The sequence below is a fragment of the Nelumbo nucifera genome, chromosome 3 (assembly GCF_055504915.1).
Source record: "Nelumbo nucifera cultivar China Antique chromosome 3, China Antique-T2T, whole genome shotgun sequence".
Taxonomy (NCBI): domain Eukaryota; kingdom Viridiplantae; phylum Streptophyta; class Magnoliopsida; order Proteales; family Nelumbonaceae; genus Nelumbo; species Nelumbo nucifera.
In genome coordinates, this window is record NC_142651.1 from 14,250,730 (window position 1) to 14,267,395 (window position 16,666).

The window sequence follows — 16,666 nt, forward strand, 5'->3', positions numbered from 1 at the left end:
GGTTGCAGAGGAAGAGTCTTTGAAGAGGAATACCAATGGGTTATACCATGTCAGCCTCGATGTGGAAGGCACCCATACTTTACCAGTGCTAGGCCTGAGAGTTACAAGAAGGGTCTTAAGTTAAATGTGGGATGGATGCAGAAGCATCAACATAAAGGAACCCCACATCACTCCAGTCATCAAAGAAAAAAAATGTAAATGTAAAGTTAGGTCTCATATGTACGCAAAAGGGGAAAAAAGATTTTAAAAATTTTAAATGAGTCCACATTAGACCTGTTCACGGGTCAGTCCAGGCTTTGTCTATGTATCAACAGAATATATTCAAGCCCGAGCCCAAGCTAAACCCTCATATAAAGGCTGAAGCCCAAGCCCGACTAGAAATTTGAAATCAATTTTTTTTTTATTCAATAAAGAAGTGTTTTATTTATATTAAAAACCCGTAAAAGTCAAAAATAATAAAAGATCTCATTATTACTTGAAAAAAGAGAAGAGGAACAAAGAAAAATATCATATATATTTTTTTATTAAATAAATTATGTTTTTCATTATTTAATATATATTATCAAGCTGGGATTGGGCTCTAGCCAGGATTTTTTGAGAAAGCCCGAGCCCGACTGTTTTAGGTCCAAGTCCAAGCCCGTGGGCCTAAAATTATGTCCAAGCCCGACTTAGAACAAGTCAAGCCGGGCTGGCCCATCGAGCTACCTGGCCCATGAATAGGTCTAGTTCACATTTGATGTTTCACTGATAGAGGGTATGTTTAAGTCCATCGGGGTCAGCCCACAAGGTATATTTAAGTCTATTTGAAAACACAAGGTACGTTATGAAAACTCAAGGTTTGTTTAAGTCTTGTACCCTTGTTTTTATTTATGATAGAAATAAAATACAAATTTGAATTCAACCCAAAAATGGAGTTGTTTTCCTGTTTGGTGGCGACTCAATAATTCAACCTTTTGGGTGAAAATGTGTCAACCCTCGATGTCATAATTAGATAATAATATAAGTTAAAAAGATGAAAACACACAAACGTATAAAAAATACCAAAAAGAAATTGTTGAAAACATTTGGACATTTCTTTAATATCATATGTTCATCATATTAAACAAAAATAAGTGTGACAAATAAGAAAAATTGCTATGGACATAAAAACATAAAAAAATTGTAGAAAATTTTGGAAACATATTATTTACTATAATCATCATCATCATCATCTAAATTTGCCACGTACAAAGCACATGCACGATTACTAGTCTCCTAAAATGTGCTCAAGCTCCAAGCATGAAGAGAAATACCCAAAACTCCAAGCTACATTGCTTTCTTCTCTCCTCCCTCATGGATTGCACCAGCCACAAAAAACCACTTGCTTAACCCCACTATCATTATCTAGGTGCTATTATGTAAGCTCCTTGGAATCATGTTCCTAGTAGTTACCCCCAACAAACTAAAAATAGTTATTCAAAATTCCAAGGAAAACATTAAAAACAATAAAGTCAAATAATCTCCATTATGTGGTCTGAACCTTTTTCTCCATTCAGTTTTTGTTTTGTGTATACAAAACTATATGGGAGGGGCAAAAGCATAAAAAGAAATAAACATGATCGTAAGAGTAATATAAAGGTCATGACACAATATTGGCCCCATGACTGGGGTTTGGGAGGGATGGACTGTATGTGGACCTAACCTTGGCATTTTTGCACAAAACAGGTGGTGAGAATAATGTACTGAACTGAAAAAAAAAGCTGAAGCTTAAACCCCGGAAAAATCCATGTATTATTCATGAACATTTATAACATAACAAACAAGACTCACTCAAAAGACCAACAAATTAGTTTGAACATTTCGATTATTGATCAACCTGGGTCCAGGTTGCACTACTAGTGATAGCTGGGGGCCTGAAAATCCTCAAGAAGTTGCCTAGGCAACAATCAGTCATTGCTTTAACTAACATGTGTTTTTTATTTGACTGTTCAAAATACCATGCTTTGACTTTCTTTTTGTGAATACTATATATATATTAGGGAGGTAATCCCAGGATGAAGTTAGGGGGCACTTCTTGGTGCAATGATAAAAGCTCAGGCTGAGAAGTACGGGAACCCAGTTTGAGTTTAAGAGCACCAACTTCATGCAAGAAAATGCCAAAGGTTTGGTCTGTATCCAGTCCATCCTTCCCAAAATCCCAGTTAGCCTGGACTAAATTGGGTAGTGACCCTCAATCTCAGGAATCAGCATGAGGTTACAAAGTCTCAAAACAAGTACTAAGTTGAAACAAATTCTCAACAAAAGGAAAACTCAAATAAGTACTTCCCTGACCTTAGTTGACAGTAAGATTCCAAAATTGCCTGTACAATCTATTAGCAGTTTTGCAAGTTAAGAGAGAGAGAAGGGGGGGGGGGGTATCCAGTTACATGATAGATGGTTTACCTCTACGAAAGAGTTCAAGACCATCGGACAAATATCGAGGCCGAACACGAGATGGGGAAAGAAAAGAGGCTAAAAGTGCACGTAATGCAGCAAGCTGGAACTCTGCCCACGTACAATTTGGTTCAAAAGACAAGACAGAAATGCCCTTTTCCTCATTGGCCCATTCCCCATCATATGCATTTGTTGCCACTGTTATCAAAAGAAGATCTAGATTGGATCGCCAACTCTCAGATCTCAAAGCACCACCCTATAAAAGGAAAAGTTTATAAGACTTTATATCCATCAGAAAAAGGAGTTGCTAATGGCATGTAAGCATTTGCACAATATCAATTTTAAAAACCCAAATAAACTATATCAGCGAATCTGCAAAATGAAATTTGAAATTTGCTAAATTGAAACTGTAATCTAAGCAAAAACATCTTCCCATCATCAGTTTCTTTAGTTGGATTAAAAACTTGATCATATTCTATCTGTAGTTAGCAACTACAAGAGGATCAGACATGGTAGTAAGAACAAATTGGAACTCCCGCCTGTCATGGTTTCACTTGCTTGTTTTTCAGAACAAAGAAGGTTGCTGCCATTCCTTCATGAGAAGACTGTTTATATCATGGTTCTAAAAGGCACTTGAGGTGAGGCAAAATGCAAACACCTCAAGGCTAGCTGAGGCCAATTTGCCTTGCCTCAATAAGCCTCAACCTCTAAGTGAAAGGCTCAGGCTTCAAATTGCAATTTTATGTTGCACCTCAAGGTATGGCTTTGTAAAATAGAAACTAACCATTAGAGTCATTAGACTGGTATCAATTGAAAAATCATAACTGATTGTTTTTGGGGTTTAGTAAATTCCAAATCTATAAAACCATCATTCCCTGATTCTTTGCTCTTGGGAGAAGAGGAGGAATTTTGGTGCAGGTAAGCTGTGAAGATTCAGTTAATAATGGTGGTGTCGTCAATATTGGAAACCAATAGGTACATGGCTGGGGCATGGCTGGGACTTGGCTGGGTCTCACTCTCCAATAGGCTCATAAGCTCAGATCCAGCAGACCTGTCCTTTGGGATCCTTTCTGCTCGCAGATGAAGATACTAGAGATGAACATATGATAAGCAGGAGCAGCAATAGTTATTCTGTCTAAGAGGGCCCTCAACTCTTGATCCACAGAAGCTGTGTTGCCCTCCAGGGCCTCCACCTTGTGTTGAGGTCTCATCCTTTTAACAAGATTTATTTTAATGATATCTGAATTCTTTAGTGAGGGGCTGTCTTATGGAGGTTGTGGATTGAAAGAAATGCAAAGATCTTTGAAGAGAATTATAAGAAAGTTGAAGATCTGTTGGGAGGGAGCTTGTGCCACTCACACATTTGCAATTTGTAGATGACACCACTCTTTTGTGAAGCAGAGAACCCTAACGGGATTAGAAATTTGAAGCTCACTATACGACTTTTTGAGCAAATGTCAAACCTTAAGGTGAATTTTGAGAAGAGCTGTATAGTTGGGGTAAATATGGGCAAGGGGGAGATCTCTGAGGCTACAGACATCTTAGAATGTGCAATAGCAAATTGGCCCCTTAATTACCTCAGTTTTCCATTGGGTGATAACCCTCAGAAAGGTGAGTTTTGGGTTCCGGTTGTGGAGAGGTTTGAAAAGAAATTAGCAACTTGGAAGAAAAATTATTTGTCTCTTGGAGGGAGAACCACTCTAATCAGGTCTACTTTAGCTAACCTTCCTGTTTACTTTTTGTCAATCTTCAAGATTCCGACAAAGGTGGCTAGTGGATTAGAAAAACTAATGAGAGACTTTCACTGGGAGTCGGGGGAGGAGAAGAAGGACCATAGGGTGGGGTGGGAAATGGTTTGTAGGAGTAAGAGGGAAGGAGGTTTGGGTATCGGGAACATAAGGAATAGGAACTTGGCCCTTCTGGGGAAATGGCTTTGGAGGTTCTCATTGGAGAAGGACAAACTTTGGGTGAATAGTGGGAAGTATTCATGGGGTTGCAGCAAATGGATGGGACTCTGGGATTCTGGCAAGGAGTACAAGAGCATATCCTTGGAAAGCTATTCAAGCTATTCTACCTTTGTTTTCTCCATGGATCAAGTATGACTTGCACTCAGGCAATCTCATTAATTTTTGGGAACATGTTTGGACCAATTCCCAAGCCTTTTTGCCCTTTCCACTTTTAAAAATATATAGGTGTCTTCATTCATTGTTCCTTCTAATTCTATTTCAGGGGTCAACTGGAGCTTGGGCCTGCGAAGAGATATCAGGGACACAGAGCTTGATGGTATCTCATCACTGTTATCCATTCTTGAAGGGGTATTCCTAGAGCCAACAAATGCAGATAGTAGAATTTGGACTCTCACCCCCTCTGGTTCTTTCACTTGTGCCTCTTTCTTTAGTGCTCTCACACATTCTTCTTCTTCTGGCTTTTCTTTCCCTGTTAAAGAGGTGTGGTGTCATCCTATACTTCCTAAGGTTGGGAGTTTCTGTTGGGAAGCCTTTCTGGAAAGAGTTAACACAGCAAATTTACTTCAAAGGAAAAGACCCAATAGTTGTTTTTGTCCTCACTAGTGTGTCCTCTATAAAGCTGATGGTGAGTCTAGATATCACTTACTAATCTCTTGTCGGTTCACTAACATCATTTGGGAGTGGTGTACTTCTTTGTTTGGGTGCAGGTGGACCCCCCTTTGAATGTGCAAAGCCTATTCACATTTATACCGTTTCGGCCAACAAAAAGGGCCAAGTTTATGTGGAGGTGTATGAGGGCTGCAGTCTGTTGGACTATTTGGGAGGAGAGAAATTCATGAATATTTACAGATAAGGAGAGAAGTTTGGAAGCAATGCTGGAGGTCATCCACATTAGGGTTATACACTGGTTGAAAACCTTGGCTCTGTTCGCAGAATTCTCAGTTGATGAGCTGCAAAGAAAGTGGAAGGAGATAGCAGAACTTGTTCCAGTGAGGAAGATCTCAAATGTTTGTTGGATCCCCCCACCCCATGACTTTCTCAAACTGAACTTTGATGGCAGCAACTTGGGCAATCCAGGGCCATCCAGAATAGGAGTAATAAGAGATGAACAAGGGAAGCTGTTAGCTATGTATTTTGGACCAGTTGGGGTGGGAGGTTCTTTGAGAGATGAGATTCTTGCAACTCTTGAAGGGGTACAAAGAATCAAGGATATGCATATTAACAAGCTGATCATAGAAGGAGATTCTGAAGTGGTGATAAACTGGCTGAAAGAGGATAGTCTTAGACTTTGGAATTACAGTAATGAAAAGAGGAAATTCAAGTGGCTGACTAAGGACATGGAAATCCAATACAAGTGGGTAAAACGAAGTGCGAACTCTTTGGCAGATGGTCTAGATAGACAAGGGGTGAACAGACATTCTATTTTTTGGGCTGTCTTGTAATTTTTGTTCTTTTGATGTTTAATGGTTGTTCTTGGGAGCTAAGATTGTTTAGCCCCCTTGCCCTATAATTTTCTCATATTTTTAATATTAATTCAATCCACAGTTATTGATCAAAAAAAACAGTTGAAGATCTGTTTGAGATCACAAAAATTAGGGCCGCTCATAGAGAAATAACATGTGAAGATTTTAAAGGAGATTCCTTAATGACATATTGAGGGGATGACAGATCGTGGCTAGTTTTCAAAACAGCAGGCAGCAGAGAATAGTAAACGGGGTCAGTAAAACTTAACCTTGATGGGTGCTCTTTAGGAAATCCAGGGGCTCCTGGTGTTAGGGATGTTGTTAGGGATGATAATGGTTACATCCTTCTTAGCTATACAGGGCTGGCTGGTCAAGGCAATTCACTGATAGCTGAGTTTTTGGCTCTAAATCAAGGTCTAGAACAATTAATGCAAGGCTTGAGGAAGCCAGGAAGGTGGAAGTGAAAGGGGACTGTCAAACCATCATTTTCTGGATGAAATTGCAAGACCAAAGTCCATAGAAATTCAGGTTTCTAGTGAGACTGGCTCAATCTCTAGGTGGTTCTTTGAATACCTCGTTCAATTGGGTGCATAGGAGTGCTAATGTATTGGCAGACTCAGGCTAGAGCTGGGATGGGGCAAGATGAGTTAGAACAGGGATGCCCAAGCCCGAGCTGTAATATACAAGGGGTGAGCTGTTTTGTTCCCATTTGCCTACTGCACTGTTTTTGTGTAGTATGATGGTTTTCAATGAAATTTACTGTATTCATAAAAAAAAGTTGCTTCTGTTTCTTCTTCATTTTCTAAATGATTGATGTTATTGTTCTAATTTCATCTAAGCATATGCTATCATCAATGATCATTTTGGTCTCCATTGTGTTTTTGATGTAGCAAATATGCATGTCTGACATGTTAAGCTTATTATTTACTTGATGAACACTCATATGTCTGTTTTTTGGCCACAACAAAATTATAATGTTACAACTTAAAGGACCAGCTAACCCTAGTGGTACAACAACTATGCTCCAACTTCTAAGACTACAGGAGGCATGCTTTTAGACTGCTGCTACAGTAGTCCGAGCAGGAAGAGAAGAAGAAGAAGAAGAAGAAGAAGAAGGGTCTGTCGAAAATCTGATGGTTAACCCATCCAGTCGACCCCCTTAATCTATATTAGATTCTAATAATGTTAACAAAGACAGAAATGCCCTTACTTAAGTGTGGGGCAGAGTAACTCTAATAACACTGCCACATAAGCAAGTTACTTAATAAACAGAAGAAGACTAAACTACCCCTATTCGGCACATCTTAACACTCCCCCTCAAGCTGGAGAATATATGTCATATAATCCCAGCTTGTTACATAGATAGTTCACTTTCCCTGAGCTTAGAGCTTTTGTAAACAAATCTGCCCATTGGTCATTGGAGCCCACATGTTCTGTATTTATCTCTCCGGCAAGAACCTTCTCTCTCACAAAGTGGCAATCAACCTCTATGTGCTTTGTTCTCTCATGAAAGACAGGATTGGATGAGATATGGAGTGCAGGTTGGTTGTCACAGTACAATTTCATAGGTTTATCCATGTGAAACCCAATTTCTTGTAGGAGATTCCTCAGCCACACTAATTCACAGGTAATGTGAGCCATGGCCCTATATTCGGCTTCAACATTGCTTCTGGCTACAGCCGTCTGCTTTTTACTCTTCCATGTCACAAGATTTCCTCCCAAAAATGGGCAATAGCCTGTAGTAGATCTTCTACCACTCACTGAGCCTGCCCAGTCTGCATCTGTATACCCAACTACTTCAACTTTTCCCCTGGTTTATACAATAGCCCACGGCCTGGAGCTCCTTTCAGATACCTCACAATTCTAAGGACTGCATCCCAGTGAGGTATACAAGGGTTCTGCATGAATTGGCTCACCACACTTACTGCAAAGGAGATGTCGGGTCTCGTGATAGTCAAATAGTTCATCTTTCCCACTAGTCGTCTATACCTTCCAGGATCTTCAAATACTTCTCCTGTATCACTGCTCAACTTAACATTTGGTTCCATAGGGGTCTCAGCCGGTTTTGCACCTAACAGTCTTGTTTCTTCCAACAGATCAAGGACATATTTCCTTTGGCACAGATTCACACCTTGTTTTGACTTGGCAACCTCTATTCCCAAGAAATACTTTAATGTTCCAAGGTCCTTTGTTTGAAAATGATTTTGCAGAAATACCTTTAGTTTGCCGATCCCCAATTTATCACTACCAGTGATGACAATATCATCCACATAGACCACTAATAAAATCTTCCCAGCTTCTGAGTCATAGCTGAACACTGAGTGATCAACCTGGCATTGCTTCATTCCAAAACCGTTTAGGAACATGCATGTGGTGAAGCATAAACTGAGCAATTTCAAGAAGATGACGATTCTTCCGTTCAGCCACCCCATTTTGTTGAGGGGTGAAGGCACACGAGGTCTGATGAATAATGCCATGCTGTTCTAAATATTGTTGAAATGCAGTAAGAAAGTATTCACGACCATTATCTGAACGAAGAACTTTGATTGGAACACCAAATTGTGTGCGTATTTCAACATGGAATTTTTGAAAAATGGAAAATAATTCACTTCTTTCTTTCATTAAGTAAATCCATGTCATTCTTGAACAATCATCAATAAAGGAGACAAAATACTTGTACCCATTATAAGACTCTATTTTGATTGGACCCCAAACATCTGAATGAACCAAAGAAAAAGGACTCAACATACGACTCTCAACTCTTGGACTAAAGGACACATGACGGTGTTTACCAAACTGACATGACTCACATTGTAAAACTGACAACTAACTCAATGATGGAACCAACATCTTGAGAACCTTGAGAGATGGATGTCCCAGTCGGCAATGCCATTGTAGAGGAGTAAGGGAAGTCTGAAGTGCAATTGAAGATCCACTGCCGTCAAGGTAATACAATCCACCAGCTTCATGCCCCCCACCAATCTTCTTCCCCGTCTTGAGATCCTGAAAAACACAAGTGGAAGGAAAGAAGGTAACAGAACAGCTAAGAGCTTTGGTTATTTTACTAACAGACATAAGATTGAATGGAAACTTAGGTACATATAAAACAGATGATAAGGGGACAGAAGCCAAGTCAACATTACCAACACCACAGATGGAAGATGATGACCCATTGGCAAGTGTAACAGTTTGTGATGTGGAGGTGTCAGAAAGAGAAGAGAACACACCTGGAGTCCCGGTCATATGATCTGAGGCTCCAGAGTCAATAATCCAGGAAGGAGTTTTAGATGACATGCAAGCAATACCTGATTGGGCATATGTGGCAGTGGTATGCTGTGAAGTAGTTTGAAGGAACCGTTCATACTCATCATGCGGAACACTCACCATCTCCCTCCCAGAAGTAGATGTAGATGTGGGAGGTGTTCGGTCTGCCAGTTTACTGTCACTAATAGCAACCTCGCCTGCTACAGCATGATTAGCCCATTTAGAGGGAGGGCCATGTACGTCATAACAGAAATTCACTGTGTGTCCATCCCTACCACAATGAGTACACTTCCTTGTAGAGTTATTTTTTCCTCTGCCACGGCCTCCCCCTGAGTCACGGCCACCCTGACCAATCATGGAATTGTCACGGCCCCCTCTGGAATGACCTCCCCCTCTTGTACTATGTCCACCACCTCTAGCTATCACAAGTGCTGATCTATCATACTGTGTGGGGTTCTCTGTCTGGCCCAAAGAAATTCTACAAAGTCTTGAGAATACTTCCTCAAGTGATGGAAGAGTAGAGCCCCCCAATATTTGAGCTCTAACTGGTTCATATTCCGACTTCAGCCCCACTAAAAATCTTGTAACATCTAGCTGCTCCCTTTGTTGTTGCTGAACTTGAATATCTGGAGTAAGGGGATGATAGACATTGAGTTCATTCCTTATATTCTTCATGCAGGCATAGTACTCTTCTAGTGTTTTGGTTCCTTGTTGTAAATCAAAGTACTCCTGATACAGTTGATATACTCTTGTTGTGTTATCTTGTCCAGAATATAGCTTCTTAGCATGCTCCCATATATCCTTAGCCGTATCAAGGAATATGAAGTTGGCACTGATTTTGGGTTCCATACTATTCCACAACCAAGTCGTGATTTGAGCATCTTCTTGTTCCCAATCATCAAACCCTGGAGAGTCAACCGGTGGCTTCTCATCTCTTACATGCTTTACTTTCTTCTTTGCCTTGAGAAAAACTTCCACTGATTTAGCCCATGGAACATAGTTCTCCCCATTTAGCTTAATTGAGGTCATTTGTACCCCTAGGTAGTCGGAGGAAATTACTACACTAGGTTTCTGATCATTGTAGCCATCTCCTATTGCTGCCATTGTACTCTTTCACAGTTGTCTCTAACTTTACTTCTCAGCTACAAGCTGATTGATGTTGTTCACAGTTTGATATTTCAGCACCTACTGCAGCCTCTAAACACCACAGTGGAAGCACACACTTGTTCTTATTCACACTACTGCTGGCTTCACACACTTACGTCCCACATAAGCATCGGTTTACCATTCACTAATCACAAGTAGAGGCCCTCTTACAACCACTCAAGCACCACAACACAGCCAAATCTGCTGCACCCAGTTCAGACTTGTTTAACACACTTAAGAGGGCATTACACAATCATAAGGAGTTCGGCAAGGTCACTACATTCTACCTTACACCACTCGGCCACTTACAGAAGCCCTAACACCATTCAACAACTTACAGCAGCCCTACACCATTCGGCTACTGCACACACAGCCCTTCCTAGGGCAACAATGAACCTAGTTCTCTAGGTTCTACTCAGTACTAACAGCTTCTTGTAGGGTTTCTACCCAGAAATATAAGTAACACTAGAAGAAGAGAGAACCGACCTTCCTTTGAGAATATCAATCAACCATTCACTGCTGGTCACTTTCCTTGTTGAAGAAGGTTATGCGCAGCAGAGAAACAAGCTGTAATGTTTCTGACCTAGGGCGAACCAGTTCTCTCCATCGACTGACCAGAAACGAAGGTGAAGAGTCATGAACAATGCTGAGGTGCTTTACCAACTGACTTAGGTCAGGAGCATGGCTCTGATACCATGTTTCGACAGCTGCTACAGTAGTCCGAGCAGGAAGAAGAAGAAGAAGAAGAAGAAGAAGAAGAAGAAGAAGAGAAGAAGAAGAAGGGTCTGTCGAAAATCTAATGGTTAACCCATCCAGTCGACCCCCTTAATCTATATTAGATTCTAATAATGTTTACAAAGACAGAAATGCCCTTACTTAAGTGTGGGGCAGAGTAACTCTAATAACACTGCCACATAAGCAAGTTACTTAATAAACAGAAGAAGACTAAACTACCCCTATTCGGCACATCTTAACAAACTTATTCTAAGAATTGATTCTTTGAAGCTAAAAAATTAGCTTCTTAAAAAGAATCATTTTTGGCGCAGAACTCATTGTTCAACTAGTAATTCTTTGGAGTGGAATTTTAACAAAACATAGACTAAGGTTTATTGTGGAGTTCAACTCAGATTTGAGTGTACATAGGAAGTTACAATTTCTAATCAAAGTAAAGACAATGACAAGTTTTTATAACTTCAATTACCATAGGAAATAAATGTGAAGTTCATCAAAATGTATTTGAGCCTCTTTGGAAGCCCAAAAATAAGTTAACAAATCTGAAAAGAAAGTGGCCTGAGAAAGTCTTTTAGCCCCATTCTCATCTTGAAGGAATTTCACAGTAGAGGATTTGGTGAAAACCATGGTTTGTAATTTCAATATAGATGGTTGCCTTGTAGAGACCAAGAAATTTAAGAGATATTTCATTTGTTTTGCTAAGATATTTGTAAAATCAAGAATGATCTCTAGAAACATGGAATTATTTAATAAACCTTCAAGGAACCATTAACATAAATATAATAGCACATTTAAAACTCAAAAAACCATGGCAAAGAACTGTATAAATCAAATAGGACAAAATTGAGAGACTTTAATGGGTATCTTTCTCTTTGTCTCCGTTTTAGTATTTTAGCCATCTTCTCTTCATTAAATATGTCAATCACTTCATTCATCAAAAAATATATATATATATATATATATGTCAATCACTTGCCATTTTGACTTTTGTCTTTTTTTTTGTTACTATATGTTTTGATTATTTTGAGTATACTATTTTGTAGTTATCTGCATTTTATTTTCTTTTTTGAATTATAGTGACTTATTAAGTGAATCATATTAAAACAGTAAGCCAATTATCCAATTACCAATTCTCCATGGCTGTTTTAGGAAAATATTTAAAAAAAATAATATGATGATTTTAATGAAAAATCAAAAAGATTTTAAAAATCTTCTAAAATTGTAAACCTTAAATATATAGTCTATCAATGAAATCTGAAATATCGCAAACATATTAGCAAAATATTGGAGGTATTTGAAAAAAAAAATGTTGGCCACCTAGGTCATGATACAGCTCGGGTCAACCACAATCCTAACCTGTCTTTAATCAAAACCAATTGACTCGGTCAGAGACCTTGCAACCTGAGCGATTGATCCATTAAGCCAGTTGACCTAGACACTAGGTGACGAGGAGTTACAAATTCTAATATATTTTAATTTTTAAGTTTAAATGTTTTAATTGCGCACCTAAATCTATGGATATGTATCTATGTATGTAGGGCATCCATGAATTTATAGATCTACAAAACCCATTGACTCAATCAGAGACCTTGCACCCTGGAGTGATTGAACCATCAATCAGAGACCTAGACAGTAGGTGACGAGTTACAAATTATATAATATTTTAATTTTTAAGTTTAAATCTTTTTAAAAACACACCTGTATCTATGTACATGGCATCCATGAATGTATCGATCAACAAATGCATTAGTTTCTGCAATGTGTACATATCTTTTTTCTTGTATTTCACTATTTTGTATTATTTATTTATGATGGCATGTGTTGCTGTTCAACCCAGATGATTGAACTGCTGGCCCACCACCCAGAGGAAAAGAAGGTCAGCCTCCAGGTCAGTTTTTAAAACATTGGCCAAAGCTAGAATGGGAGACTGTCAGGTTGTAATTCCTGGTTTACATCAATAGAATCTTGTCCTAGGACTCTTAGACATCTAATTAAAGAAGCAAAGACATTGGCACATTATATGAACTACTTGTTCAATTGGATTCCAGGGTCTTCCAATAATCTAGCTGATTCCATGGCTGGGGCAGGAATCACATGACCAAATCTGATTGGGGGAGGCCCAAGCCAAGGGATAGACTTTGTTACATACAGGAAGTTAAGCATTGGCACAGCAGTTGGCTGGTTTTTGTACTTTTCTCATCCTTGTTGGGGATGGGCTTGTCACATTATGAATAATAAATCATCATGTCCAATTGATGATTACAAAAATGAGGGTGTATTAGAATTCCTTGAAACAACTTTCTGTTCTTTTATTCTTGGAGAAAAAACAATCATTACATAATGAAGAGAGGAGGAAATCAAGGCTCGACAATGTATATAATACTTCACTCACTAAGCATAAAGGGTGGAACCCACCAATCAATTCCAAAAAGAAGAGCAAAGCAAATGAAGTGTGTACCAAAGTAAACCAACCCCTTGAACTGCTATAAAAAACACCATCAAATTTCAAAGTAGCATGATCGATTCAAAAATTTCACCCAATTGAGCACATCTAGCATTTTCTTACAGTCGCAGGGCCAGGGTCCCAGTGGAATTTTCTATGTTAAAAGAGTAACTTCACGAGTCATGAAGCAATAGAATGAGTATTCTGTAGTCTTCTTATTGATGGGCTTACATCCTTCAATTCTACATTAAACTAGCTGGAGTGTTCAGTAATTCGGATCAGTTATTTAGTTGACTTTTAACAATGGTGTATTGTGATCTGGATCTAGCAAATGGTGAACCCAACATGTAAAGATTTCAACAGATGCACAAATATTGGTTCAGTTCCAGTTGACCCTAGCTTAGTCTAATTGGTAAGTGAAAAATAAATTATACACAAGCTGAAACCACAATTTACTTAAAACAAAAACATGCATACCACAGTAAGAAGAGCCTCCAATGCCTGTAGTGCAGCTATCTGGACAGCAATTGGAGTTACTTGTTTGTTTTTTACTGTTTCAACCTCCCTGCCAACACCACTTTGCTGCACTTGAAAGGATGCTGTTATAGTACTATGCTTCCTTTTCCTGTGACTTGGCTGATGCAATGCCTCAGTTGTAGCCTTTGAGTTGGGGTTGTAAGATGCCCTACCCCAACCATAAGCAATGAAATCTAGATCAATAATTGCATTGTTGGTAACTTCCTGAGCAAGGTAGAGAGCCATTCCTGCACAAAATCCAGCTCAACTATTAGCTAATCAGGAATATCACCAGGCCCACTTTGTAAGCAAGGTAGAATTGCAGCAATAAAGAAAGAAAAAAAAGGAAGGCAAAAAAATCCTTGAGCTGCTAGTAACATTATACCAGCAACATTGAGCCAAACATTACCATTTTATGTATCTGTCCTTAACAGTTAACATGAAGGAAGCTTGGCACTTGTGCAAAACTAATCCCACCAAGGGTGTTAGAAGTATTCCTGCTGCTCGCCTTAGGTACTGAAGGGCTTCTTGTCACCTACTACACAGTAACAAGTGACACTGATGCTCTGTGTTATCTTTCCCTTCTTTCTTTTTGGTTTACTCCTGCCAGTATGCAGTAGTTGTTTTTCTTGGATAGATTAAACCTTACCGATGTATGTAACTCTTCTCTACTTGTAACCTCCCTCCCTACCCTGAATAAGACATGCATGAGACCATGCCATGCTTTTTTTAACCAGTGAACTTACCATGCTTTTCTAAATCATTTCTTAAACTTTTGTAAAATAAACATGGCCAATCAACAGCTCCTTCACCCAGGAAACAAGAGAGGAGAAGAGAAACATCTAACAAGGGTAGAAAAGAGCTCTTTCATATCCTCTGGATTTTTTTATTAGTTTTTTTTATGAGTAGCTTTAAACTTTATTACCACCCTATCTCTATGATATTAACCATTTTAAAAGCAAGCCCAATACAAATGACTTCTAGTGACCCCTTACTTGGCTAAAGTGCCAGCCATTCTATTTACTGATCTCGACACCCATTATATCTTTTTTTATCAATAACAGAATCATTTTATTAATGAAAAGAGAAAGAAACAGGTAAAAGAACAGGGGGAGCTAAACTCTCTTAACTCCCCCCCTAAAAAAACTGTAAAATTACAACGGAGCCCAAAACAATTGGTTCCTTCCCACCCCTTGTTTGGCAAGTGCATCTGCAAACGAATTAACACAGCTTTTGACCCACTGCACACATACATGCCCAGAGTCAGCCACTTAATGGTCCTTCTTTCATTAATGTAACTCCACATGCCATTGTCCTCCTTTTTTAACCATTCTATTACCAACTTAGAATCTCCTTCAATGATCAAACTGCTAATGTTTAGCTCCTTGGCCCTTTTTGCACCTTCCAAAACAGCCATAATTTCAGTTTAGAGTGAGTCCCCTTCCCTAATTGGGTCTTAAAACATGGTAATAAATCTCACCTTCCTCATTCCTAAAAACTCCCCCAATGCCTGAAGGGCTGGGGTTTCCTTCATTACCGCCATCAAAATTCAACTTCATGAAACCTGGAGCTGGTGGAGTCCACAAAGAATGAGGAACATTTTTGCTGGGAACTGGGCATTGTACCTTCAAATTTATGTTCCTCGTTAGACATTTGATTTGTTTTGTTTCAATTATATCCTCACATTGCTTCATTCCTGTTTTCCAACCAGCCAATGACAATTTTAGAGTCACCCCTCCACAATCAAATTGTTTAAATTAATCTCCTTAGTCTGGTGTAGTCCTTGGAGTACAAGGAGTTCAGCCTTGTTGAGTCCCCTTCACCTAATGGTCCTGAGAACAGAGCAATGATATTTCCTGGTTCCTGAAAATTCCTCCTATACCTGATGAACCTGGATTTCCAAAACTGCTTCCGTGCTTCTTTCCTCTTGCTTTAAGATTCTTGCATTTCTCTCTTCCCAAATTGTCCACACAACTGCTTCCCTTGTTCATCTCCACAAAATCCTTCCTCTTTCCCTTGGCCACCTGAAGGTTTCTGCACTTAATAGCCTAGTCCAATCTGAAGGCCTCATCTACCTACAAACAGAGAGAGAGAAGAACTTCTCCCAAATACACACAACAAAAGGATAGGAGATTAGTAAATGGTAACATGTCTCACCATCGGCCTTACAAAGTGTGCACCAATTTGGGGACAAATAGCAATTTGGTCTTTTCTTTTGTCACAAGTACAAGGTGTTAATCTTTGCATGGTACACTTCAAAACAGAAAGCCCCCATTTTAGGAGGAATAGGTCTGTCCCACACTTCTTTGACAGAAAAAAGACAATGGAAGGGATAGAAATTTAGAAATTGGTTCTTTTCCGAAATCCCATATCCCACTCATAACCCATGGGTGATAAAGATAATGAGGATGACAGAAATTTAGAAATTGGTTCTTTTTTGAAAGTAGAGATGGCATACAAAGAAGGAAACAAAAACTTGAGAGTAGAACTGTCCACCCAAATATCGTTCCAAAAAAGAATTTTATTGTCAGAACAAGAATCATACCTAACAAAGTTTAGGAAATTTTGAATTATGCCATGTATAGCCGTCCAAGGAGACATCAAGGTAGCCCTCACAATACACCTGCATCCCACTCATCGGTTGTCAATCCATCGATGCTTACTATCACCTTGCCTTGTAGTTTTTCTTTCTCCAATGGTAGCCTCCACAACCACTTCCCCAG

The 16,666-nt window shown here is 39.2% G+C and overlaps 1 protein-coding gene across 7 annotated transcripts in view; it reads right to left on the reverse strand.

Moving 5' to 3' along the window:
• The window catches only part of LOC104597260 (uncharacterized), a 62,381-nt gene that overhangs the window by 5,067 nt on the left and 40,648 nt on the right, over nucleotides 1-16,666 (reverse strand). For all 7 annotated transcript variants that reach the window (XM_088902209.1, XM_019197981.2, XM_088902208.1 and 4 more), the window contains 2 exons: nucleotides 13,905-14,191; nucleotides 2,422-2,668 (listed from right to left, as the gene is read on the reverse strand). In XM_088902209.1, the coding sequence (XP_088758335.1) occupies nucleotides 2,422-2,668; nucleotides 13,905-14,191 (534 nt within the window). The remainder of the gene's footprint in view (nucleotides 1-2,421; nucleotides 2,669-13,904; nucleotides 14,192-16,666) is intronic.